Source organism: Microcaecilia unicolor, chromosome 5 (assembly GCF_901765095.1).
Source record: "Microcaecilia unicolor chromosome 5, aMicUni1.1, whole genome shotgun sequence".
Classification (NCBI taxonomy): domain Eukaryota; kingdom Metazoa; phylum Chordata; class Amphibia; order Gymnophiona; family Siphonopidae; genus Microcaecilia; species Microcaecilia unicolor.
In genome coordinates this window covers 256,507,041-256,532,679 of record NC_044035.1, presented here as the reverse complement: position 1 = coordinate 256,532,679, position 25,639 = coordinate 256,507,041, and the positions used below count along the sequence as shown (strand labels likewise).

General features: G+C 41.8%; 1 protein-coding gene across 4 annotated transcripts; it reads left to right on the top strand.

The window, feature by feature from the left end:
• The first annotated feature begins 918 nt into the window (after positions 1–918).
• Positions 919–12,203, top strand: TENT5C (terminal nucleotidyltransferase 5C). 4 transcript variants are annotated; one of them, XM_030204023.1, is made up of 4 exons: positions 919–991; positions 2,291–2,347; positions 6,986–7,109; positions 7,759–12,203. In XM_030204023.1, exon 4 carries the CDS (start codon positions 7,776–7,778, stop codon positions 8,949–8,951), a length of 1,176 nt encoding a protein of 391 aa, XP_030059883.1. In that variant the 5' UTR covers positions 919–991; positions 2,291–2,347; positions 6,986–7,109; positions 7,759–7,775; the 3' UTR covers positions 8,952–12,203. The 4 variants fall into 4 exon arrangements, with proteins under 4 accessions (XP_030059883.1, XP_030059881.1, XP_030059882.1 ...); XM_030204021.1 differs by lacking the exon at positions 919–991 and adding an exon at positions 1,089–1,235; XM_030204022.1 differs by lacking the exon at positions 919–991 and adding an exon at positions 1,089–1,239.
• The last annotated feature ends 13,436 nt before the right edge of the window (positions 12,204–25,639 follow it).

Here is a 25,639-nt window from a genome sequence, read left to right as displayed (position 1 = left end):
CCCTCCTCAGCCACTGCCTTGGCCTCCTGGAGGGGGGGGGGGGGGGATACACCCTCCCTCCTTCAGCCTTTACCCTTCCCCTCATCCTCTTTATTCCAATGATATATTTCATAAGTGTAACCATACTGGGACAGACTGGGGGTCCATCAAGCCCAGTATCCTGTTTCCAACAGTGGCCAATCCTGGTCACAAATACCTGGCAAGATCCCAAAACAGTACAATACATTTCATGCTGCTTATCCCTAAGCAGTGGAATTTCCAGTCCATTTTAATAATGGCTTATGGCAATTATTGGAACTAATTAGATTTAATTGGAATATATGTAGTAAATTTAGGCACACATCAATCCACACCTAAAATAAGAGTAGGACTATGAAAGGCAGCCTTCTGCTCCTAGGGCAGCTGACTCTAGGCACAGCCTATTCGGCTTATTGGAACTCTGTTCCTGAAGAATACTCTCTTAGGTCCATGTTGTTCTGACAATTTTTTATTGGCAGAGCCTATGTCCCGTAGGAGCCAATCTGTGCCTATTACAGCACAGACCATAAGCTACAGCAGCAATAGGAATACCTCATTAGTTACACAGTAAAATTACCATGTCTGCCGTCACAGATTACATTATAATTCACTTGAGAGCTGACATCAGAGTACCTGGCCTTTTTCAGCAGCAATTTACGCGTGAGCATTTTGTTTTCCGCCCCCAAGCCCATTCAGGGTGACATTTACGACACTCCGTCTCATTTTTCTCATATCTACATAATATTGCACCACCCAGCGAAACTCGACTCCTCCCTCCTCCCTTCAGAGATAGGCTGCAGCTCCTTTAAATCCATCCCAAGTGTTGGTCGTAGAACAGCCCGACCATTATTTACTCGTCCCTTAGCAACCATTCAAGAAAGACGGCCAATCAGATGGTGGGAGAGCAACATCTTCAGGCTTATCACCACCATTATCACAACCCTCCGTTCTTCTGGCTGCAACAGTGGGCTGGGTAGTTCCTGAGTTAGAGACTTGAATAAAGGGGTAGTAGGGACATCTGTAGAGCCCGCAGCTATTATCCTCGCCTCAACCCTCACCTCTACAACTGCCTGAATCTGTTTCGCGGGCGGTGGGCGGCGGCGCGTCAGATGAAAGGGGAGGGGCAACCACGTCGAGGCGGAGAGATACATTGGTGAAGCGTCTGGCTCCAGATAAAAGTCGCGGTGGCGTAGCTTGAGTGCTTATTCGGGGTCTTAGTAGGTATTTTTGCACCCCTGTGGGTTTACTAGGATGCTTTGAAGAAGCTGGAGTTTGTTTCTCCCCCCCCCCCCTCCCTCACTGAGGTGAGTCCTCGGTGGCGCGCATGTCAGTCCAGTTTGCCGCCCCTTCCTCATGGCTGTCAGAGACTGGTGGGTGGTTTGGGGTTTTTGTTTGTTTTTTAAGTTTGGGGGCCCGTTTTTTTGTAGCACCTTTTATCCTGAGACCTGCGGTGAATCCTCCGTGTAGAAAAACAAAGTAGGAACCTCATTTAATTTTCCAAAATACTTAATGCCTTATTGTACTCTCTATTATTATTTTGGCTGATCATGGCTTGGGCTCTTAACTCCAATGACCCCTTCCCTCTCCCCAGCGAAAAATTGTGGCTACTACTCTTTCTGTTAGTAGCCTGAGCTTGTACAGAGCAGCTATAACTCATTTCTACCTAGTAGCAAGAACTACTCTGCGGGTCTTGTATTTCCCTCTGACTTGGGTTATAAATAGAGAGAGCAAAAAAATCTATCGGCTGGAACTGCTGACCAAGCCCTTGCTGAGTTGATATTTTTTTTTTAATCCCGTTTGTGATCTAGCGGATATTTAGATCGTCAAGGTTCTCTTAATATATAAGAATTGTTTTCACTTTCCTTGAACCGAAGCGCATAGGGTTTTGGCTACTTGAAGTTAAACAGGGTTCTTTGCGGTTTTTAGTAACTCTTTTAGAGCAGTCTTGATTTAATGATTTTTTTGAGGTTTTCAACTGTGTAGGGTCACTTTTCTGTAGCTCTGCAGAATTGGTCTTATGTTTTAGATATTCGGTTTGCTTGCCCTGCTGAGCTTGGGAGCCAGGGCTCTATCGGTGTTAGTGGGTGCTGTGCAACCTTAGTATGGCGTAAGCTTCCTTCACTGTGTCCAGGGAAAGAACTTAAACGTTTGGCACCCTACCCTGGTCCCCGATCATTTTGACATCTTGTTGAGGAAAGGTATTATAAGGCTAGTGGAAGGGAGCTAGAGTTATTTAATCTCTTTGGACTTCAATTATTTTTTTTGTTTTTAGGCGCTGTTCATAAAGGCTTTGTCTTGAGAAAGTATGCAGATTTGACTTTAAAAATCGGTAAGTAACTATTTCAAAATATTAATATTTATTGAATAAGACACAATGCTGAGCTGTATACTTAAAGTATTTTTAAGTCTTTCTTTCAGGAACTTGCTAACTTATTCGCGCTAGCACATTCTACTTGATTTGTTATTACCTATAATAACAAATCAAGTAGAATGTGCTAGAGAGAAATATTAAACTTCATTATGAAAGGTCAGTGTAGAAGCTGACCAAGAGCTGCTGTTAACTGGATATAGCAGTTGCGCCAGTTTACCAGTGATTTCAGACTGTTTTACTTCTGAGTTACGCTTTCTAAGGCCTACAGACTTAATATGATTAATTCTTCCACCTCACCACCACCTTGCCTCAGATTTATAGGTTTCCCCTTTGCTTAGGTGTTACAGTACTTGTCTGGCAGCATTGCTTAGTTATATTGATAAAGCAACAGCTTAACGAAACATTTTGCTGTAACTTTTTTTTTTTCTCCTTGGAAATTAGTAGCTCTAGCATTCTTAGATTCAATTTCTGGTTAAAATACATTTATTTGCTCTAATAAATCTGCTGTTAACATCAACTTTCATAGTGTATTTCTGCAAACTTTTGGATTCCCATTCCCTTCCCCCACCAAATATCTTAGCTGTTTAATAATTCTTGCGACGAGTTGAGAGGAAATTAATCTGATTTGAACCAGGCAAATGTCAGCCTGGTTTCAAATTTGACCTCAATTTGTTCCTCTTTCTATGTTTAGAATTTAGGACATTCCCACATGTGACCTTCTATGAACATGTTGGCTTTTACTGAAGCTAAACATAAAAAGCTTGCCACCTAATCGAGCAATAAAACTCAATGCAGGTGGTGAGATCCAATCAGATAAGGAATCCTGGCAGTTACTGTAACTGGCCTTTCCAGAATGCAGCTTGGCCCAGAGCACTATCAGGCAAATAAAGCATTTAATTGTAAATATGTTCTATAACTTTTTTTTTTTTCTTTAGGCTTCCCAATGGGGTTCAAAGACTAGAAATACCAAGCATATAAAAGTCTTATGAACATGTCTTTTACTGAAACTAAACAAACAAAAAAAAAAGCTTGCCACTAATCAGGCAGTAAAAACTCAATGTAGTTGGTGAGATCAAATCAGATAAGGATCCTGGCAGTTACTGTAATTGGCCTTTACAGAATGCAGCTTGGCCCCAGATCACTATCTGGCAAATAAAGCATTTAATTGTAAATGTAATGAACAACTTTTTTCCTATGGGGTTTATAGACTGGAAATACCAAACATATAAAAGTCTTTCAATCAAGTTGTAATGCAGCATTCAAGATTCTCTTCTAAAGAGAAACTGGCCTTAATCATAGCAGTTGAACAAAGTTTTCATGTAGCTACCTCGGGTTATCTAGAGCTTATGCAATATTCAAAAAGTTCCAAAAAATCCTGGTATGTATCCAGAATATTTTCATCTTAACAGCTCATTCTTCAAAGAAACTAAGTTATAATAGTCATCATTCATTCTACACACTGATTCTACCATGCCATGCCAGTTAGTTCATGTCCCTGCTTAGTCAGATTAGGTCCAAAACATATATTCCTGCTGTATTTGAGATACTCTGTACTGTGTTAAAAGGGTCAATAAGGTTTCTTGACTGAAATCATTGAAGCTCAATGAAACTTTTAGGTTTGATCAAGACACCCAGTTACAACTCAAAACTTGACACTCGTACAACACTGTAAAGGTAAAGTTCTTTCCATCACCGTCAGCTTTTCACATGCTGTTTGTGGGCTGCTTTTTTTTTGCCAGAACTTACCTGGCTGTATTCAAACTGTACTTGTCCAGTGGCACAATATTTATGACCTGTCACACCAGAACGCTTCTATGCATTGTGATGTGAGTAACAAACTTGAAGCCCTTTGCTAATAGCACATGACACACAAGATGCCATCAGCCAGGGAGAACCTTATCTGGAACTGAAGATGGGTAGGCACCCAAACCTACAATAATGCTTTGTATCACTCCATTGTGGGACCTCACCTTGAGTATTGTATTCAGTTTTGGTCACTATCTCAGATATACTGGCATTAGAAAAGGCTCGAAGAGCGACTAAATTGATAAAGATGATGGACCTCCTCTCATATGAGAAAAGGCTAAAGAGGTTAGGGCTCTTCAGCTTGATGGCTAGGGGGGTTATGATGGGGGGGTCTACAAAATTCTGAGTGGTGTCATTGGTAAAAGTGGATTTTTTTTTTTTTTTTTACTCTAAGTACAGACTAAGGACACTTGATGAAATTACATGGAAATAATTTTAAAAGAAATAGGAGTAAATCTTTTTCGTTCAACAAATAACTCCTTGCCAGAGGATGTGATAAACATCCGTAGATCTGGTAACAGCAGTAAGTGTATTTTGGGTTTAAAAAAAGGTTTGGACAAGTTCCTGGAGGAAAAGTCCATCGTCTGTTATTGAGATGGACATGGGGAAGCCACTGTTTGCCCTGGGACTGGTAGCATGGAATGTTAATATATGGGTTTCTACTAGGTACTTGTGACCTGTATTGGTCACTGTTGGAAACCAAGATACTGGACTGGATGGACCATTGGTTTGATCCAGTATGGCTATTATATTCTTTCTTCACTACGTGGAACAGATCTCCAAATGCACCTGTAAAGTTAACTATACAGTACTGAACTCATGAGTCATAAGTGAAATGGTTTTGACATTTGAGCTACCAAATACACAAATTGTGGAAGCTAGTCATTGATTGGCTTCTTATTTTCTGTAGAAAGGAGGGGTTACAATTGAATGTTTGTAGTGTGAACTATAATTGCACTAATCAGGTGTGGGCAACCACAGCCCTTGAGGGCCATAATCCAGTTTTTTTCAGGATTTTCCATGATGATTGTACATGAGTGACTTGCATAATCATCATGAAAATCTTGAAAACACAATTGAATTGTGGCCCTGTGGCTGCCCACTGCTGCTTTATATGTATATATGTACAGTATAGAGGTCATCTTTAAGGTTTTACCAGCATCTGTGTGACTGCTTTGAGGTGAACTACTGTTTTTATACTGTAGTATTCACAAGGCCAGAAACATTGCCTGAAAAAATAGATTTTCACCATGCAAAAAATCTCGTATGAAGACTTTTTTTATGTGCAGTTGCACAGATGAAGGAAAGACCTCCATCATAGACGCTTGCTTTCGGACAGTCAACGCCATCCAAAATTGAAGTTAAGCCTTCCCTTCCCCCTCCCCCAAAGCTATGTTCAAGACAATCTTCGTTGTTTACCCAGCCTGAGCTACTTCAGGGTGTAAGGGAACTGAAGCACAACGGTGCACATTTTGCTTAATTTTCTTTTTAAATATAACGTAGTTAAACTTAGCACTACTTACTGTTGTGCCCTTTGTATTCCTTTTGGTATGATTCAAAAATGGTGCCTAAGATATTAAAGATGCCGGTGGTGGTTACACTTTAACACTTGAAAACGTCTTCCAGGTAATCAACACTTCAAATGTGAATTTCACCTCCAATTGAGTGGAAAATCATTGTTCGCTTTTTTTTTTTTCCTTTCTCTAGCAGCTTACTTTGTTTTGTATTGAAAACTGCTTTGAAGCTGTACTTTGGCCTATGCGGTATATCAAATTTTGTAAATAAAATAAAAAATATTATGCTGGTAACCTAAGCTGAGACATCTAAATGCCTGAAATAGTGCATTCAAGCTACTCAGATGCACATAACTTAATGTATATATTGAAGCTTGCTTTCCTGATTAAAGCAATGCATTTCTAGCTCCTGTAAGCTGCTGGTATATGGTCCATAAGACTGCATAGCAGAGTCGGAAAGCATGGGCATTCAATGATGAATCTAAATGCTGCTAACTGCTTATATGCAAGGGGTTTTTCCTACAATATAGTGTCATTAAAGGCATTTCTGTAACTGCGTTCATGTACTTACATGCATGCAAGTATCTTGCGCATTAATCTGTAACATGCATAAGTGCTATAGCATGTAACTGCTAGGGGGTGTACACAGTGGGGCATGGGCTTGTCTCCTACCTGGTATATAACTAATCAACAGCCTCTGTTTTGGTGCCTTCATCAGGAGCAGATGTCCTCCATTAATCCGCCATGGCGTGCAAAAACAGCATTGCTCCCGAGCACAAGTGTCACAATATCAATTTTGATGTCATTTTAACTAATATCATTTGTTTACTATTTACAGGGTGGGTTATCACTTGGCTGTAGTAATTCTATAACATCTAGGCATCCAGATTTCATTATAGAATTGATCCCTAGTTTGTCTGTGGGGCAGTCTTATAATAAGGCACCTCCATTACCACAAATGGCTTTTTGCCAGCACCTCTGTCAGTCTGTCATCATATGAAGTGACAGTTACTGTTTTCACACACACTGTGTAGTAGATAACAATCAGGCTCTGTTTCTTGTTGCATTACTATTCCAAATCAGAGATGGAGTTAAATGACTTTCCAGGAAACATTAAATGAAGATATGTTTATTCTTGCTGCTTTATGAAAGCTCTCCACTGTCAAGTTTTATATAAAAGGGGGGGTGGGGGAGCTAAACCAGAATGCATAGCCATTGTGAAACTTGCCATGATGGTCAGTGCTAGGAACTAAACTGTTCCAAATTCTTCTTTTAGGTATGTCGATCACCAGACCATCCATCTGCCCCCTTCCTTACCAAATTCCTCCACAGTGACTTGCCAGCTTTAATTCAGAGACCTGCTTTTACAGAGAAGGTTCATCACAAATTCCATTCTTTTGGTAGGTTGTCCTTAAACCACTTCTCAGTTTTGTGCATCTTAACTGACTTGTACCAAGTATTGGTAAACTGGATCCTAGTTTCAAATATGCAAATCGCTCTAATTACATGTCCTAGCATATCTCACTGCTTATTAAAACTGCTAGTCCCTCCTACTTGGCCAGGTTCTCCACACATACTGCTTTTGGAGTTTACTGGGGGGTTAATACAAGCATTCAAAACCCATGCTCTAATTTACTGAAAGGGTATATTTTTAGCCAAGTTTAACAATGTACTTGCCTAATTGGCCTGAGATCTGATACAGCAGGATGTACAGTGTTAACTAGAGCTTTAACATAAAATAATAAAGAATAAATGTGACTTCGGATATTAAATGTTTGTTTCAGTAGGATTTAGTACAGTAGAGCCCCAGATACTTGTTTAATTTAAAGCAGTATTTGGCCAAATAAGAATGTATTCTGGGCACTATGAGAAGCCAAATCAAATACGAGTATTTGGAACAGCCCTAGTATTAATGAAATGAAAGTCTATGGATATGTGGGTGAACTGTGCAGATTACCATTTCATTACTTCTGGGGACTGGTGGTAGATATCTATAGCACTATGCAGTGTTGAAGTTGTCACACATTATCAATCTTTTCTTATTTCTAGTTGTGAAAGACAAGAATATGGCTGACGGCAGTAGCTGTGAAAGTAGTTGCAAATCCTGCAGTGTCCTGAATTGGGATCAGGTCAGCCGCTTGAATGACGTTCTGACAGAGGTTGTCCCAGTCCATGGACGAGGCAATTTCCCTACCCTGGAAATTACATTGAAGGACATTGTGCAGACTGTTCGCAATTGCCTGGAGGCCGAAGGCATCCATGTGCATGATGTCAGACTCAATGGTTCTGCTGCAAGTCATGTCTTGGTCAAGGACAATGGCTTGGGCTGTAAGGACCTTGATCTAATTTTTAAGGTGGACCTCTCCACTGAGGGGGAATTTCAGTTAGTCCGAGATGTTGTTCTAGGGTCGCTTCTGAACTTTTTGCCAGAGGGTGTAAACAAGGCGAAAATCAGCCGCTTAACTCTGAAGGAGGCTTATGTTCAGAAGCTGGTGAAAGTGTGCACAGACTCTGACCATTGGAGTTTGATATCACTCTCCAACAAAGATGGGAGAAACGTAGAGCTCAAGTTTGTCAACTCTATACGACGTCAGTTTGAGTTCAGTGTTGACTCCTTCCAGATAATACTGGACTCTTTACTCTTTTACTACGATTGTTCAGAAAACCCCATGTCGGAGCACTTCCATCCTACAGTGATAGGGGAAAGTGTATATGGTGACTTCGAGGCTGCTTTGGACCACCTCCGGAACAAGCTGATAGCAACTAAGAACCCTGAGGAGATCAGAGGTGGTGGCCTTATGAAGTACAGCAACCTGCTAGTCCGGGACTTTAAGCCTCTGGATAAAGAAGAGATCAAATCCTTGGAGCGCTATATGTGCTCCCGTTTTTTCATAGACTTCTCAGACATCTTGGAGCAGCAACGGAAGCTAGAGAGCTACCTCCAAAGCCACTTCATTGGGGAGGAAAAGAGCAAGTATGATTATCTAATGATTTTGCGTCGTGTTATCAATGAGAGCACAGTTTGCCTCATGGGACATGAACGGAGGCAAACGCTCAACCTCGTTTCTCTTCTTGCTCTGCGAGTGCTGGCAGAACAGAACATCATCCCAAATACTACTAATGTTACATGTTACTATCAGCCAGCCCCCTATGTCAGCAATGCAAATTTCAGTAATTACTACGTTGCCAGTGCTGCTGTTCAGTATAGTCAGTCGTATCCCACTTGGTTGCCATGCAACTAGATTATATTCCAACTCTTGGAACTTTTTAAGGCTCTTCAAACATTATCTTGGTGGTGTCCAGCTGAGTGGGGAGGGGGTTCATATGTTGTGGGATACTATCCTGTTTTGAATGTTAATTGGAGGGGCAGAATTAAGGTGGATTAGACCCTCCCCCCCCCCCCCCGCCCCTTAATCAGTATTAGCAGTGTTTGTCCACTGAGATGTGGGAGGGGCTGCAGAAGTTTGATTTCATTCAGCACATATCTTGAAATATATCCTGGACTTTTAGGTCACTCCAAAGGGGTGTGTTGGGGGGGGGGGGGGGCGGTTCTCACATAATGTTGGAAGTGAATTTGGGTTCCTTGTTATTAGGAAGCCACAAAAGTTGGTAACCTGTCTCTTGTCTGAATCTATGCACATCTTGGCTCGGTTTAGTAGCATGCTGGCTACTTTGTATAAAGATTTATTTTTTGAGGGGTTTAGAGGACAGGCCAGCAGTTGGTAACTTCGGTGCACTACCTGAGGCCCTTATGAATGTCATTAAAGGCCATCATTGATGTTAAACTAGAAAGGTAACTGCTAGGATGCCCAAGAAGCTTAATTTTCTCCTCTTGATCAGTATGGCAAAGCTTGTAGCATTCACCACAAGTGCAATATTTTTGTTCAATTCTTCACCTGTAGAATTTAAACTTGTAACTTAAAATAAACAGAACACTGTGGTTGGGTGTAGCGTAAAGAAATTTAGTGTTTAAAATTCTTTTAATGGTTGTACCTTGCCCTTAAAGATGTGCTAAATCTACTGAATACTGTGGAAAAGTCTTCTCCTCAGCCTGCATTTGAGACAGAACTATTGTAATCACTATTAATACAGAACACATGCTGATGTGAAAGTGAGATCACGCAACTTCTGTTAAGCTGCTTAATTCTCTTCTGTGGACTTTTGCATGGTGAATGAGTGTACTCTAGCAACAAACTATTTTCTGAGTACAAAATTGAGCATTGTGACCTGGAAGAACCCAGTCTTGCTAGCTAGCACAAAATACATATGGTTTGGTTAAAATGTCTAAACTTTCACTTGCTCTACATAACAATTGTCTTTCTGTAGGATCTAATACCATACAAGGTGAAAATGCATTAATATGTCTTTGTAAGGAATTGCATTTATGGCATAACTAGTAATTGCAGTCTTTAGATTTTATGGTGGAGGGGGGAGAGGGAATTGGCTGACTTCACTTGTCTAGTCTCTGGATGCTGTCATTTCCTCTTGCATTTTAAGACTACATCTCTAATACTTTGCAGCAAACAAATTGATGTAGGACTCTGATGTTGTCTTGTGTGCAGCATCTGCCCGCAAACAGGGAGCACCTTGATCTATACTTAAAATTCCCCACCTGAAGCAATTTTATACCCTCATTGTACTTAACCTACTTGCAGAAACTGATCTCTTTTCCTTTTTTGCTAAAAGCCTATTGACTGACTGTATGCCACAAGGATCACCCCATAAAACATGCATTTAAATTGTTTCTATGACACTTTTGGCTCCTTTTACAAAGCCATGGTAGCAAGTCCTGTGCAGCAAATGTCAAAGCCCATTCAGTTCCTATGAGTTTGGTTACACTTGCTGTACCAGAATCACTAGTATGGCTTTGTAAACGGAGCCCTTGGTGAGAAGCTGAGGAGACACTTGGATCCCTGTTTACTAAGCTGCGCTAGAGGTGTGTGTTTTAGCACACGCTGTGCAGGTGCCCACAATATTCCTATGGGCGCATACATGGCACGTGCTAAAAATACTAGCACATTTTAGTAAACAGAGCCCTTTGTGTTCAAGCTTTAAGCTTGATGTAAAAGTTTTGATTTCAGCTGCATATGCATAGGTTCTATTTACTGTTGATCAGGCAAATTTGGAATGCATAGGTTAGCATCCTTGCATGTGATCACAGGGTTGGTAAAACATGGTTCTCCACTCTACCTTGTTTAGGATAGGGCTTCCCAAATGTCCTCTAGAAAATCCAATCAGCTGCAGAGTTTGACAGGTTTGCATGCATTAGACTTCAAAACAGGTATTTTTGATGGGAGATATTCCAGCCATTTGGGCTATAAGGTCTTTGGGATGTCACCTGCACTACTTAATACATGATCCACACTCCTTGTTTTCTAGAAGAAAATTAAGGCTAACAGTACAGTGCCTACTCACTTTTTTTTTTTTTTTAGGTCTTCTCAAATGGTTTGTGTTTTGAGCTGGTTTGAAAAATATGCCGCTCTTTACGATATAGGACAAAGGAAATGTTCTTAATGCAAAGTCTTCTAGTGATAGCTTGTTTTCTTCAGTTGTACTTTAACATTGAAATTCAGTAAAAGTGGGTTTTTTTGTTTTGTTTTTAAATCTCTCCCAGCAGCTTGAATATGTGTAACACTTTTTAAACTGAAGATTCTTGGAGAAAATAAGGGTCACTTCTGGATATGACTTCAGCCAGGCCCATTTTTAAGTTTATTTTATAGTAAATGACACAACTAGTTGGCATGATTCACATTACCTTTGTCTTCTGTCTAATGTAAACTGCTTTTTAAAGATTTGCCATGGTTATAGTGAGATGGTAGTATTAGTCTTTATGATGGTGCAGCAATTTTATTTTAGAGACGCTTATGTTAAGTTTTGACTGTTTTTGAGTGCTTAGAGTGAATTTTTGGTAGAAATTCTAGGAATAGGGCAAGAAATGTTGTGGTTTTGGTGCCAGGATGTGTAGCTAGATAATCTAGAATCTACTCAATTCTGTATTGCTTCAAGGGCACCATTGGCATACAGATGGGAGTCTATTAGTGCAGGTGCACAGATTTCTTCGATCTTTTGAGCCAACTGGTAGCAAAATGCTATAGTGTCCAAGAATCTCTCAGATTTAGTAAAAAAAAAAAAAAATTACTGTATAGCAGTGTCGCATTCTCTTTTTGAGGGGATATAGACCAATTTGTGCTTTGCCTTTTGATATAATGTGATAGTTAGGGGTCATGCATTAGGTATACAAAGTTGTGGTGTGGTGGGTTTTTTTTTTGCTTTTTTGACTGATAGGATCTGCCTGTATACAATCCTTAACTTCTCCAATCAAGTGGTATACCCTTAGTTTTCCATACAAAAACGTGTGCTCACTTTTTTTTGTGTGTAAGGAACAGGTCACTGACCATACTATAGCAGGTGCACAATTCTGAAACTTTGCATTAAAGGCAAACTGCTTCAGACAACCACTTAACACATTCATTGTGGCTTTCAGGTTGTCAGTTGCCAAAAAGTAAGAGTAGTACTGATTTTAATTACCTCAGTGTGATGGGAGAAGGTCTTCAGCAAACATGTTGACAAAAAAACTTTCTACAGGTAAGATACCTAGCCAGCTATTTGCTTGTGAGTCGGAAAATCAGCAAAACATACGCTCCCAGTAAGACTTCCAGCATGCCACCTAACGTTGAGTAGGAGCTGGGTGCCACCCAGCGTAGCAAACTACTGGGGCCATTGCTTCAGTCTGTGTACCTGTTCACAAATAACAGGGTTATAAAACTTATTAAAGTTTTGTTTTCCAAACAAATGTTCAGCTGCTTTTAAGGGTTATGCTCCGGCCAGAAATGTGCTTAGTCTTAGTACAGTATAGTCTTAAGACGTCAAATCCCACGCTAAACGTGTTTTGCCAGATTACATATTTCAATGGACATCCTCATCTGCAGCCATATATTCAGACCTCTATATGTACTTTGACATTTTCTTATGAATATAATTAAGGGAAACTAAGCATGCCTGATGATGGTTTGCAATCTGCAGTCAAATATCAGGGTTCATTGTCCTGTCTTGCTTTCCAGGTCAGAGAGCCCTCTGTAATGAGTGTGTACTGCCACATTGGGTCAGACTGTATTGTACTGATAAGGAATTTTTGTTTTTATGTCATTTGATGTAGGGATCTTCTCAAGTACACTTTACATCAGTATTCTCAAATTCAGTAGGTAATGTTCGAAATCTGTTGCCCAGTGCATTTTTTTAATACTTGGTTTTTCTAACAGTGCTAAGAAGGTGGAAAGGACTGTAAAGACTTTCCACTTGCCATGTAATGGATTGGCAAGGGTAAGGCTTCACTTGAAAATGTTGGCACACTCCAGATAGCTTGTAAATGCGATGGGCAGGGAGTGTTTTGGTTAGTTTCAAATATGTTATCTTAGATCAGTTCAACATAGGATTGACATTTAGTGGTGTCCTTCCTACACTGCCATGTCTAGTTGCCATTTTTATATGTAATGGATAGGTTTCCTTAAATTGAACTGCTTCCTAATGCCCCTAGTTTTCCAACAAGTAACTGAGTTACCAGGATCAGTGGCACAAACTAAGGAGCTATTTAAACCTGTAATACCTTGAGTAAAGGGCAAAAAAATAGGACAACTATTAAAAGGGTTTTGTTTTTGTTGTAAATTGATAAATCTGGTGCCTAATTAGGGCTCTTACTTGTAGGAAAGCTTCTTTAAACCAAGATGGGTTTACTTTTTTTCTTTTGTTTGGGGAAAAATGGTGTGATGTTTGGTTTGAATAAAGATTTATTTTTAAAAGTGACAAATGTGTTCTAATTTTTATACTGTAATCAAAACACTGTGTCCATACATATCAGAACAGTGACTACAGCATGTACCAGTGAGATTACTCTAATGCAATTCATTGATCAAGAAGTAAGATTTGAAGACTGAATGCTGAGGTAAATCATCCAGATATGCTCTGAAGATTGGCTGGTTGTGGCTCACTAGACAGTGGCAACACTTTATGCTGCCATGTGAAGTCAGATTAAAATCTGCAGAACTACTGTTATTTGCACCAAAGGTTAGCACTTAATGATGGATATTGTCTTTTATGTGAGTAATGTGATCGTGGTACAGTTAAAAAGTAAAATGCACTGCTACATATGGCATTTAGTAGGCTGGAACTTAATTGAAAGGAAGGTGACTTGGATTTAGCTTGCTGCCTTCTTGGCTCTTAAGGTGACCTACATTTTAGGTACCATAAGCATTTGCCTGATCCTTGAAGGCTTAACCCTACCTATTACCTTGGATACAGGTACCAATTGTGGCTTTTGGGTGACTTGAACCCTGGCATCCCTGGTCATAGCCTGCTGCTGTAACCATTAGTTTAATCCATGCCTGACTGGGGTTTGTCATAGAAGTGGTTTGTTTCCTTGCCAGAGCGCTCAGAGCTGACTTACTCCCCCTTCTAGGCTAGTATGCCATAGTTTCTCACTATCTCTGGCTTCAGCAGATACTGCACAAGGCCACATGATTGTGTAAGATCCTCATGGAAAGGCTCTAGGTCTAGATTTCAATGCAGCACAATGAGTTTGGGGATGCTGCAGGCAATAGTTCATAGAACTGAATTTTGAACACTGCATCGAAACAAAGATGTAGGTTAAAAAAAAAAAAAAAAAGTAAGTTGGGCCTTTTCTGGCATGAATGTCCAAATTCTCAACAAATCCCTCCATAGGATTATATCAAGAACTTTGGACCCTTTTGTTAAAGCTTAGCATGTGCTAATGGACATTAGCATGCATGTACTGTCACATGGCCTGTAGGAATAAAATAGGACATGCAGCATTTAACACATTTATTTCATTAGCACACACACAGCTTTAGTAAAAGGGACCCCTTAGTAAGTAGAATAGCACTATAGAAAAAGCAAATAGAACTGCTGCATCCCAGATAAAAACTACTTACCAAGAGTCACACAAAGTAATTCTTAGCTGAGGGGCTCCCTTCAGTGCATACTCAAGGTTAGTGAATGGTGTGTTTGGATGAAGCTTGCATTACTTATACCCACCTTGAATTTCAATATGTGATAGTAAAGGTGGCTCCTTTGTACAATTACCTACAACTGTAGTTGATGGGTGCATTTTGCAGACTGGGCAGCAATGATGTAGGAGTAGGATTACATTGATAGAGGCTGTAAGGATGAGTGAGGTATGTGTGGCTTTTGTAGGTGCAGAGGTGTACATAGTCAAGAGTACAGTAGTGGATGGAGCTGTGGTATAGCTCTAGTTGTTGGGAGTGGGGAAATAGGGTGTACATGACTGGTATAGTCAAAGTGCAAAATGTCCCTTTTGCTACCTTCTTTTAATTCCATGGGCTGGAAACACACTTGATTCTGAAGTGGTTGTGCAATAGTGTGTAGCTCTTGCTAATGAACATTTCAAGGCAGCACCAAGGTCTAAGGCTGTCTTTTTTTTTTTGCTTGCAGAGGTGCAGTCTGTATATAGGGGGAACTTTTCACCAGCTCCTGAAGTTACAGCCAATTTATGTATGTGCAAACCTATACCTCTCAACAGAGAGTTGGATATAGCCTCTCTGATGGACATGTGCAAGTAACATACCTAAAATAACAGGTGTAAAGATTTTTCCTGACAACACACAAGGTGCTGAACAGTGTATTATGAACTACTTTTTTCAGTGAATCTTTTTATTAAAACCACAACTCAATAGCCAGCACCCAGTTTTCAGCATATTCTTTAGAAACATGGAATGGTTCAGTGAAACGCTTCACAATAAATAAGAGGTCACTTCAGTGTTCAAGAATGCATGACCTGGGTGTGTGCTGGTACAGGTTAGAAGCTCCACCTTTCATCTCTCAGGATTCTAAGTGAAGTAAGAAGAAAGCGTTTGTATTCTTCACCTCTCCTATCATGTGGTGGGCAATTGCTGAATTTAAACAGCATGAGCTTGCATGGAGCTCTACAGTTCAAAAAAAAAAAAAAAAAAAAATCAGCCTGGGCTAACATGCAGCCATTTCCTTCTCTACTTGTACAGATTATGCTCTGGGAGTGAGAAGGGAGTAGGTGTTGGGGAAGGGATTACAAACTGAGCCCATTCTGTGGTGAGTTATCCTAGCTAGCTGTAGGAGGTGGTAGCATGTAGCAGTGAAGATAATAATGGACTAAGCTGCTTCTTCCTGGTCCCTTTGTAGAATTATGGACAGGAAGGGAATTCAGTGCAAAATCTGTAATGTGCAGTGGTGCTAAAATGCTGCTGCGTCTGGAGAACCACTGATAAAATTCTGGATCTGATTTAATTTAAAAAGTGTATATACTGTTCCCTGAAAAACCTCCATCTGAGGCAGTGTACAGAATTTTAAAAAATCATAGCTGGCCAGAAATCTCTTACTTCCAGAAACTGGCAGTAATTAAACAGAGCCATCTAATGTTACATGTGGTTTCTCTTTTAATGGTTTATATATTAATAGGTTTACATTATCACACTGCAATTCTAAAACCTACGCTGCATGGCTTTTGTGCTGCTTAAGCACTCTAGGAATGGAGGTTTGCAAACCCTGCCTCATTCTTTAATCTGTATTGTTTTTCATTTTAAGGCAGCTTTCTCAAAACCTCTCTTAGCAAAAGCAGAGGCAGGTGTGTGTGATTAGTAGGGTGGGAAGAGAAACCACAAATAGAAGACCAACATTTTCATGCCAGGTGATAGCACATTTATAAACTTACTGGCATTCAAAATGAAGAAAAAGAATGCCAAAAAAAAGTATTAGAAATTGAAACTTAACTGCTGTTAACATTGATACAGCTGTACTAGTTTCAGGATGTCTTGCAAGCCACTGGGGCTTCCGTAGCTAAATACATTTTAAAAAGCAAAAAAAAAGTAAAATAAATTACATTTAAAGACCTGGGCTACTCTTCCTTTGTTGCACTCTCCATTAGCTAGTAAAAATTTGTATACACATCATATCTTATTTTTTTTATTAAATTTGGCCCTCTCATCTTCCCTAATTCCCACTCGGTACAACGCTTCACAGAAAATCAAATTGTGTGACTATGGTTGAGTTCTTCCTGACTGGATATATTATAACTACTACAGCTGGAAAGAGAGAATACTAGGTGGGAGTATTAACTTTATTTAAATTTATAGATACCTCTCCTTGGAGTATCCAGTCAAGATGGGTTACAGAATATAAACAACATAAAAGCAGAATTTTAACAGAAATAAATTTTACAATAGTAAAGACACCACCACAGCACCAGTCCAGCTTTCAACCCGTCATTGCATAAACAAAAAGTATTTCTAAACAGCACTAAAAAATCTCGTAATTCTAAGTTCCTCTGGGAGTTGATTCTATTAATATGCTCCAAAAACCCTGTAAACCTTCTTTCTCCATTTCTCTAATCTCACTTCTTTCACTGTAGGTCATACCAGAAGGCTCTTTTCTGACAAGTGTAATAATTGTCTGAGCAGGTATAATTTATGACTCTCCCATAATTGACCTGAACTAATATTTTGTAGTACCTTAAATGCTGGGACCATCATTTTAAATAGAAATATCTCCCTAACTGGGAGCCAGTTGAGTTTTTCCAATAAAGGCGTAACACTTTCCCTTTTATCAGAATGGGTCATTAATCTTACTGCAGCAATTTGTACTATTTGCAATCTATGAATTAATTTACAACCAAACCTACATGGAGCACGTTGCAGTAATCTAAGGTGTGATACCCACAAGCGAGCCTTCTCCGGAGTAGCCCCCACACTCTGGAATGCATTGCCTGAAAGGCTCCGCTTAATACAAGACTACCTCTACTTGGCTCTTCAACCAAGCCTTTAATGGAAGAAGTAACTAACTTGTTAGTCACATTCATACACACAAGGATTGACTCTGGCTGCACATACTGCAGCGGGACAGGTTTATCCACTCCTAACCTAACTGAGATAATATTTAACCATCTCTCTGACCTCATGTGCAACTTTCTTCAAATCAGTCACCTTACTTTCTAACTCTTCCTACTTTCTTACCCATCTATATGTTACAACTTTGCCTTACCCCCTCACTACCAATTATAATGTTCTAGTACATATGGTGTCATTGCAAGTAGTATGCCATGCATTACTTAGTATTGTTGTTTGAATATTTTTATTACTCTAATTGCCTACTGCTCATGTTTGATCTATTCTTACTGTACACCGCCTTGAGTGAATTCCTTCAAAAAGGCAGTAAATAAATCCTAATAAATAAATAAATAATCACCATTGTTAATGTCACTGTTTTTAGAGCTTCATGTTTTAGAAATGGAGATAGTTTAATTATCATCCTTAACTTCCAGTTAGCTAGGAGCCACTTTCCTATAATGTGCATGGACTTATGCATGTTTGTGATATCCTATATAATAATTCTCACCACCAACGTTCTAAAGTAGCTGCCTGTGTCCGTGGCTCCTGCAGTTGCTGAGCTAGGCTCCGTAGCCAGGCTGATATCACTCACAGCTACTCCTCCCCCTGCCTGGGAATCAGCTGGCAGTGTGCTGCTCCCTGCAACAGGACAAGCGCGGCACCGCAGACAACCCCCCCCCTCCCTCGGTGCATCACCTAAGCCCCTCCCCTGGTGCATCAACCAAGCCCCTCCCCCAAAGCACATCAACACCCCCCCCCCCCCCCGGGCACATCAACTCCTTCGCTACCCACAGCTGCCAGTGGTAACGCTGTCCGGCCGCTGCTGCTTCTCCTGTTGAGCAGCAGTGGCCGCTACAAAAAGAAAAAAACCCATAAATGTTTTAAACCTGAAGCACAGCACAGCAGACAGCCATCAGGCATTGGCTGTCGGCTCTGCAGCCGCTCCTCTTCTCACCTCCACGTCACTGCCCCTGGAGTAAGATCCCAGAGGAGCGCAGCAACGTGAGAGGGGAGAGGAGAAGCGGCTGCAGAGCCGACAGCCAATGCCTGATGGCTGTCTGCCGTGCCGCGCTTCAGGTTTAAAAACATTTTTGGTTCTTTTTCTTTTTGTAGCGGCCGCTGCTGCTCAACAACAGGAGAAGCAGCAGTGGCTGGACAGCGTTATCATTGGCAGCTGCGGGTGGCGAGGGGGTTGATGTGCTTCAGGGGGAGGGGCTTGGGTGATGCACCGAGGGGGGCAGGGGGAGGGGAGGGTCGCTGGACATGGATGGCTGGAGGGAGGGTAGGGGAGAGGAAGGTGGGGAGGGGGTCCTGAGACCAGATGGGTGGCTGCAGGGGAGACAGGAGGGAGGCTGCACATGCGTGGCTGCAGGGGGAGAGGAGGGTCGCTGGACATGGGTGGCTGCATGGGGGGCAGGGGAGAGAGGTGGGTCGCTGGTCATGGGTGGCTGCATGGGGGGACAGGGGAGAGAGGAGGGACGCTGCACATGCGTGGCTGCAGGGGGAGAGGAGGGTCGCTGGACATGGGTGGCTACAGGGGGGCAGGGGAGAGGGAGGGGGTGAGGGGGGGTCCTGAGACCAGTCACTCACTCACTCTCTGTCTCTCACATACACTGTCTCTGACACACTCTCTGTCTATCACACTCTATCTCTCTGTTACACACACACAGTCTCTATCTCTCTGTCTTTCACACACACAGTCTCACACACACAGACACTCTCTCTCACACACACTCTCTCTCACAAACACACACACACACTCTGTCTCTCTCTCTCTCATTCTCTCTCTCTGACACACACACTCCATCTCTCATACACACTCTTTCTCAAACATACACTCTGAGGAAAACCTTGCTAGCGCCCGTTTCATTTCTGGATACTCCACTGCTCTGGATACCCTAGCACCATCTGTCTCTCAACCCACTAAGCGCACTAATCCTCAGCCCTAGTTAACCCCTTGCATCCGTTACCTTCACTCCTGCACCCGATCTGCTGAACGACTCTGGAGGAAATCTCGCACCCTGTCAGACTTCACCCATTACAAATTCATGCTATCCTCCTTCCAGTCCTCCCTATTCCTTGCCAAACAGGAATATTATTCTCAATTAACTAATTCTCTTGGCTCCAACCCTTGTCGCCTCTTCGCCATCCTCAACTCCCTACTTAAAGTGCCCTCCGCTCCCACCCCCCCACCCCCTCACTCTCTCCTCAAACACTAGCTGACTACTTCCGCGATAAGGTGCAGAAGATAAACCTTGAATTCACTTCCAAGCCTTCTCCTCCCTGTGACTTCTTAACCCACTCCCCCAACCAACCTAGCCTGGCCTCCTCCTCCTTCTCCTCCTTCCCTGAGATTACCGAAGAGGAAACTGCTCGCCTTCTCTCTTCCTCTAAGTGCACCGCCTGTTCCTCTGATCCCATTCCCACCAAACTGCTTAACAACATCTCTCCTACAGTCAACCCCTCAATCTGTCACATCCTCAACCTCTCTCTCTCCACTGCTACTGTCCCTGACACCTTCAAGCATGCTGTAGTCACACCACTTCTCAAAAAACCATCACTAGACCCCACCTGTCCCTCCAACTACTGTCCCATCTCTCTTCTACCCTTCCTTTCCAAATTACTTGAACACGCTGTCCACAGCCGCTGCCTTGATTTCCTCTCCTCTCAGGCCGTCCTCGATCCGCTCCAATCCGGCTTTCGCCCACTACACTCGACAGAAACAGCAATCTCTAAAGTCTGTAATGACTTGTTCCTTGCCAAATCCAAAGGTCACTATTCCATCCTCATCCTCCTCGACCTATCTGCCGCCTTTGACACCGTCAATCATAATTTACTTCTTGACACACAGTCCTCATTCAGGTTTCAGGGCTCCGTCCTCTCCTGGTTCTCTTCGTATCTTTCCCAATGCACCTTCAGAGTATATTCTAATGGCTCTTCTTCCACCCCCATCCCACTCTCTGTTGGGGTTCCTCAAGGTTCTGTCCTTGGACCGCTTCTTTTCTCGATCTACACCTCTTCCCTGGGCTCGCTGATCTCATCACATGGTTTCCAGTACCATCTCTATGCTGATGACACCCAGCTTTATCTCTCCACTCCCAACATCACGGTCGAAACCCAGGTCAAAGTTTCGGCCTGCCTTTCAGACATCGCTGCCTGGATGTCCAACCGGCATCAGAAACTGAACATGGCAAAGACTGAGCTCCTTGTCTTTCCACCCAAACCCTCTTCTCCTCTTCCCCCACTTTCCGTCTCTGTTGACAACGCCCTCATCCTCCCTGTTGCTTCAGCCCGCAATCTCGGAGTCATCTTCGACTCCTCCCTCTCCTTCTCTGCCTATATCCAGCAGACAGCTAAGACCTGTCACTTCTTCCTCTATAATATTAGCAAAATTCGCCCATTCCTCTCTGAACAGACCACCCAAACCCTCGTCCACTCGCTCGTCACCTCTCGTCTTGACTATTGCAACCTTCTTCTCACTGGCCTCCCGCTTAACCATCTATCCCCCCTTCAATCTGTCCAAAATTCTGCCGCACGTCTTATCTACCGCGTGAGCCGATACTCTCATATCACCCCTCTCCTCAAGTCACTTCACTGGCTCCCGATCCGCTACCGTATACAGTTCAAGCTTCTCCTTTTAACCTTCAAATGCACTCAATCTGCAGCCCCCCAGTACCTCTCTACCCTCCTCTCCCCGTATGTTCCCACCCGTAACTTCTGCTCTCAGGACAAATCACTCCTATCTTTACCCTCCTCCACCACCGCTAACTCCAGACTCCGCCCCTTCTGCCTCACATCACCATATGCCTGGAACAGCCTTCCCGAGCCCATACGTCATGTGCCCTCCCTGCCCATCTTCAAGTCCTTACTCAAAGCCCATCTCTTCTCCCTTGCTTTTGGCGCATAACCACCTTCCCCACTCATGATACCTACACTGACTACATAGTTTGTAACCTTTAGATTGTAAGCTCTTTTGAGCAGGGACGGTCCTTCCCCATGTTAAACTTGTACAGCGCTGCGTAACCCTGGCAGCGCTATAGAAATGCTAAGTAGTAGTAGTAGTTCTGACAGAAATGGGCCTTTTTTACTAGTTTTATTAATAATTTAACTTACTGACATGGCAAGACAGATTAAGAGTTCACTCCTGCCTCAAAGTCAGGCTTTGAAGGCGGGTTTGGTGAGGGCCTATGGGTGTGGGGAGGGCGGAGTTGATGGGTTGTCTGGGGAAATCATTTTTCTGCTGAGGAGGGAGGGGTGGCAGTTTCAGTGTCAGCTGAAACCGAGTCGCAAATTTCAGCTGCAGATTTGGTTTTGGTTGCCCTCTACTTTGAAGTGTCTACTTCTTAGGAAGTTGAGATTCTCCAGGGGATAACTAGTCACTTCGCCCTGTGGAACTGTTTATTCATCCACAGTAAAGGAGAATGTTTTTCTATATTATTTTGTGCTTTTTAATCTTGAAGCAAGGTAAAATCCAGGTACTTGTCACCTGATTGATCACTGTTGGAAACAGAATGCTGGACTTCATAGATCTTTATCTAACCCGCCCGGTATGGCAATTCTAGGGTAAATGAAAGCCCCCGATTACCAAGTGCCCTCCACACCAACGTTTAATAGATAGGTAATCCCTGTATTATCAGTGCTGTGCTTTGACTACTGGCATAGCTTGCTAAGGCAGAGGGTAGTAGCATACATTTCACTAGCTACAGCTGGAGTAGTCAGAAAGTTGTATTTACCTCTCTCTCTCGTTGTTGGCACTCTAGTTGGAGCTGAAGGAAGCATAGACAAGCAGTAGGTATAGTGAGGTTAAACAAGCAGGTGGGAAATGGTGCGCTACAATGCACAATAAGGTTTCAGATGACAGTTATACCTCAAGCCATATCTTAGCAGATACAAGGGCAATGATGTCTCTCTCTGCTTTGCTGCCAGCCCCTCAACTATGCTTCACATATGTAACAAATGGCAGAAAGAACACTAAGGCAGTGAAAGAAGGGGACTTTTATGGCATCTGATGCTTTGCATATTTACTTCATCCAGGAGTAAAAGACTTCTTAGACCTTTAGATTGTAAGCTCTCTTGAGCAGGGACTGTCCTTCCCCATGCTAAACTTGTACAGCGCTGCGTAACCCTGGCAGCGCTATAGAAATGCTAAGTAGTAGTAGTAGTAGATCAAGGAAAGCAACAGCCCTGCCCTGATTAAGAAGTGTCAAAAAATACAGGGTATTTCCACTGGAGTTAGAGTTATTTTATTTATAGCCCACTAAAGCTGACAAAGCAGTTTGAAGCAAATTACATAATTAAGATACTAGATAAAAGATCTAGGAGGGTGACATGAGCTGCATGAGAAGGCAGGAAGCAGCAGTGGTGGCACCAGTGCACTGGCTCAGAGTGTTGCCACCAAGTGGAATTCAAAGAAGCAAAATCTTCCTGACAATAGTGGGGCTGCTTTACCCCTCTCCAAAACGCTTTGGTGTCTTTCTGCCAGTGGTGGTGCAACTTTATCCCTTTTCCCAATGCTTTGGAGTCTTTCTGCCAGTTGTTGTGCTGCCTCGCTCTTCTGCATGTGAATTCCAATCCAACAATATCTTCCCTACACATATTCCACAACAATCCAGGACAGACACCTCACTCCCCCCCCCCCAACCTATCCATGGATATTAGCTTTAGATTTGCTCAGATCTACCTACAATAAAATAGCAGGTCCCTTTTTCTACTTTCATCTTCATAACTGTTTCAAATAGCTACTCTATAGCCTGCTTGAAGGATTATAAGACATTATTTATACATTTTCTAATTTTAGCAACAGCTCTGATTTTTGTCACCAATATTGTTTAACAATCTAAAAAATAGCTTATTTTCTTGTAAAATAAACTGTTTGTGCCTATACATAATAGCTACAAGAAAAGAGGCTTACAGTTGTCTGCAAACAGAAACCCCACAGAAAGTGCAGAAGCCAATGATTCATCAATGGAAAACATTGTAGGTGCAGCCCTAATTAATAAAGGACAAGTATTTAATTCATTGTCTCTCTTTAATAAAATAGCATGTGTCTCTCTCTCTCCCTACGTCATGGAAATGACAGGTTGCAGCATCCATATGCCAACATCTCATTAAGAAACCATTTGAAGCATTGTAGCAGAAAATACATTAATGAGTTCTATCTTTTGGAATAAAAAAACATCCTAGTTTGTTAGCAAAGTAGAGACTTTTCTGGTTTGTACAGCATTTGGGATAAATGTTATAAAGCATCTTCCACATGTAAAACATGACATGGAAAAGTGTTGTTTATACACGTGTATTTGGTTGCACTATTCTATAAATACAAGTATCAGCAAGATTGTGTGCACTGAATAACTATGAAGAAGCAGTGATGACCAGGAGGAGGACAAAGTACTCAAGAGTCCACCGTGGTTGTGGACATTTTATTGTAGTATCCAATATATATATCTGGGTAATCACAGCAACTTGGCATGGCTGTGTTTCAGCATAATCTTCTTACATCAGGAGTCTAAGATTGCACATGTGCCAGATTCTGTATCACATTCCTATTCTAAGAAACAGGACGGCTTCAAATGAAAACAGCACTGTAGTATTGCATGGAGCATCTAGTGTCAGTGCAAACTTAGAGCAGTGAGAATGCCATGCATGCTGCTTAGATTTTAAAGAGTGTGCACTCTTTTCCAATAGTGGGCACATGTACATTTTTTTTGTTACATTTGTACCCCGTACTTTCCCACTTGTGGCAGGCTCAATGCGGCTTACATATACAGGTACTTATTTGTACCTGGGGCAATGGAGGGTTAAGTGAGTTGCCCAGAGTCACAAGGAGCTGCCCATGGCTGAAGTGGGAATCAAACTCAGTTCCCCAGGACTGGAGTCCACCACCCTAACCACTAGGCCACATGCATGTGTAATAGTGAAACCCTTTTTCACATAGTGCATACACTATAAGGATAGTGCAACATCTTTGCAAAGAGTACACACTCTTGATGACATTTGTTCTGGAATGGAAAACAAAACAAAAAAAAGACACAAAAAAATTCATCTCACTGTTTGATTTGAGATAAATAACTATTATCTTTTGAATTTTGAAAAACAGTAAATTCTTGGACACTGTTTATAAGATGGGCCCATGAGGATGATGGGAATACAAGGAACTGTATACTTCTGTTTTATAGATTGGTTTCTGCTCCCATCTGACAGTCCTAAAAATTGATAAAAATCAAATGATAAATGTTGATGGATATTGAAATGTGATTGGCTACTTGTGTCTTTGTAAAATAGTCATACACTAGACACCGTTTTTGTCAGTTCACTTAAGTTTCCTTTTATGAAATTATCCCCTAAATGGAAAGATCCTCCTACAGTTCCTTTCAGTCTGTTCATATCTTAACAACTTTGAATGATTTTGTGTATTCTGCTGACTTGATTACATCACTCATGGCTCCCTTTTCTAGATCATTTTCGAATATGTTAAATAGCAGGGATCCTGGTACAGATCCCTAAAGCCACTGGCTGAAATTTCCACCCAACATAGGAGGGCCAAGAACAAAGAATGTGATTCTATAACATTGTGTTTATATTTAGGCCCCCAGAGGACACATGTGGTACCTGTTCTGCCCCCATTTGCATGGAGGCAGGGTGCATGTTGTTTATATGTATAGGTTAAACATTTTTTATCAGATTGCATTGCCTGTAACAGTTTGGACTACAAATCTTAGTCTTCCTGTAGTGCTCTGTGATAGGCTGTTCCTGAGCACATGTCCCTGTTCCCTATGCCTTATGAGACTTTTCCTATTGGCTGGTCATTGTCCCTGTGTATACAGGGCTAGTAGCCCACCCCTTCTCTCTCCAGTGGAGTTGAGAGAGTATCTGTAGCATGCTTTTCTAAGAACTGTAAAATCATCTTGGTTGCTGCTACTCACCTTAGTTCAATCAATCGATCTGACTATGTACGTTTACACTGGTGACATTCAAATTCTTTGCCCCATTGACCCTTCTAACCCTCAGGATATTTCTACTCTTAACTCACGAGTGCATTCTCT

Bases quoted from the DNA above. Each gene is read 5' to 3' on its own strand.
- TENT5C (XM_030204023.1), top strand. From the start codon at position 7,776: ATGGCTGACGGCAGTAGCTGTGAAAGTAGTTGCAAATCCTGCAGTGTC.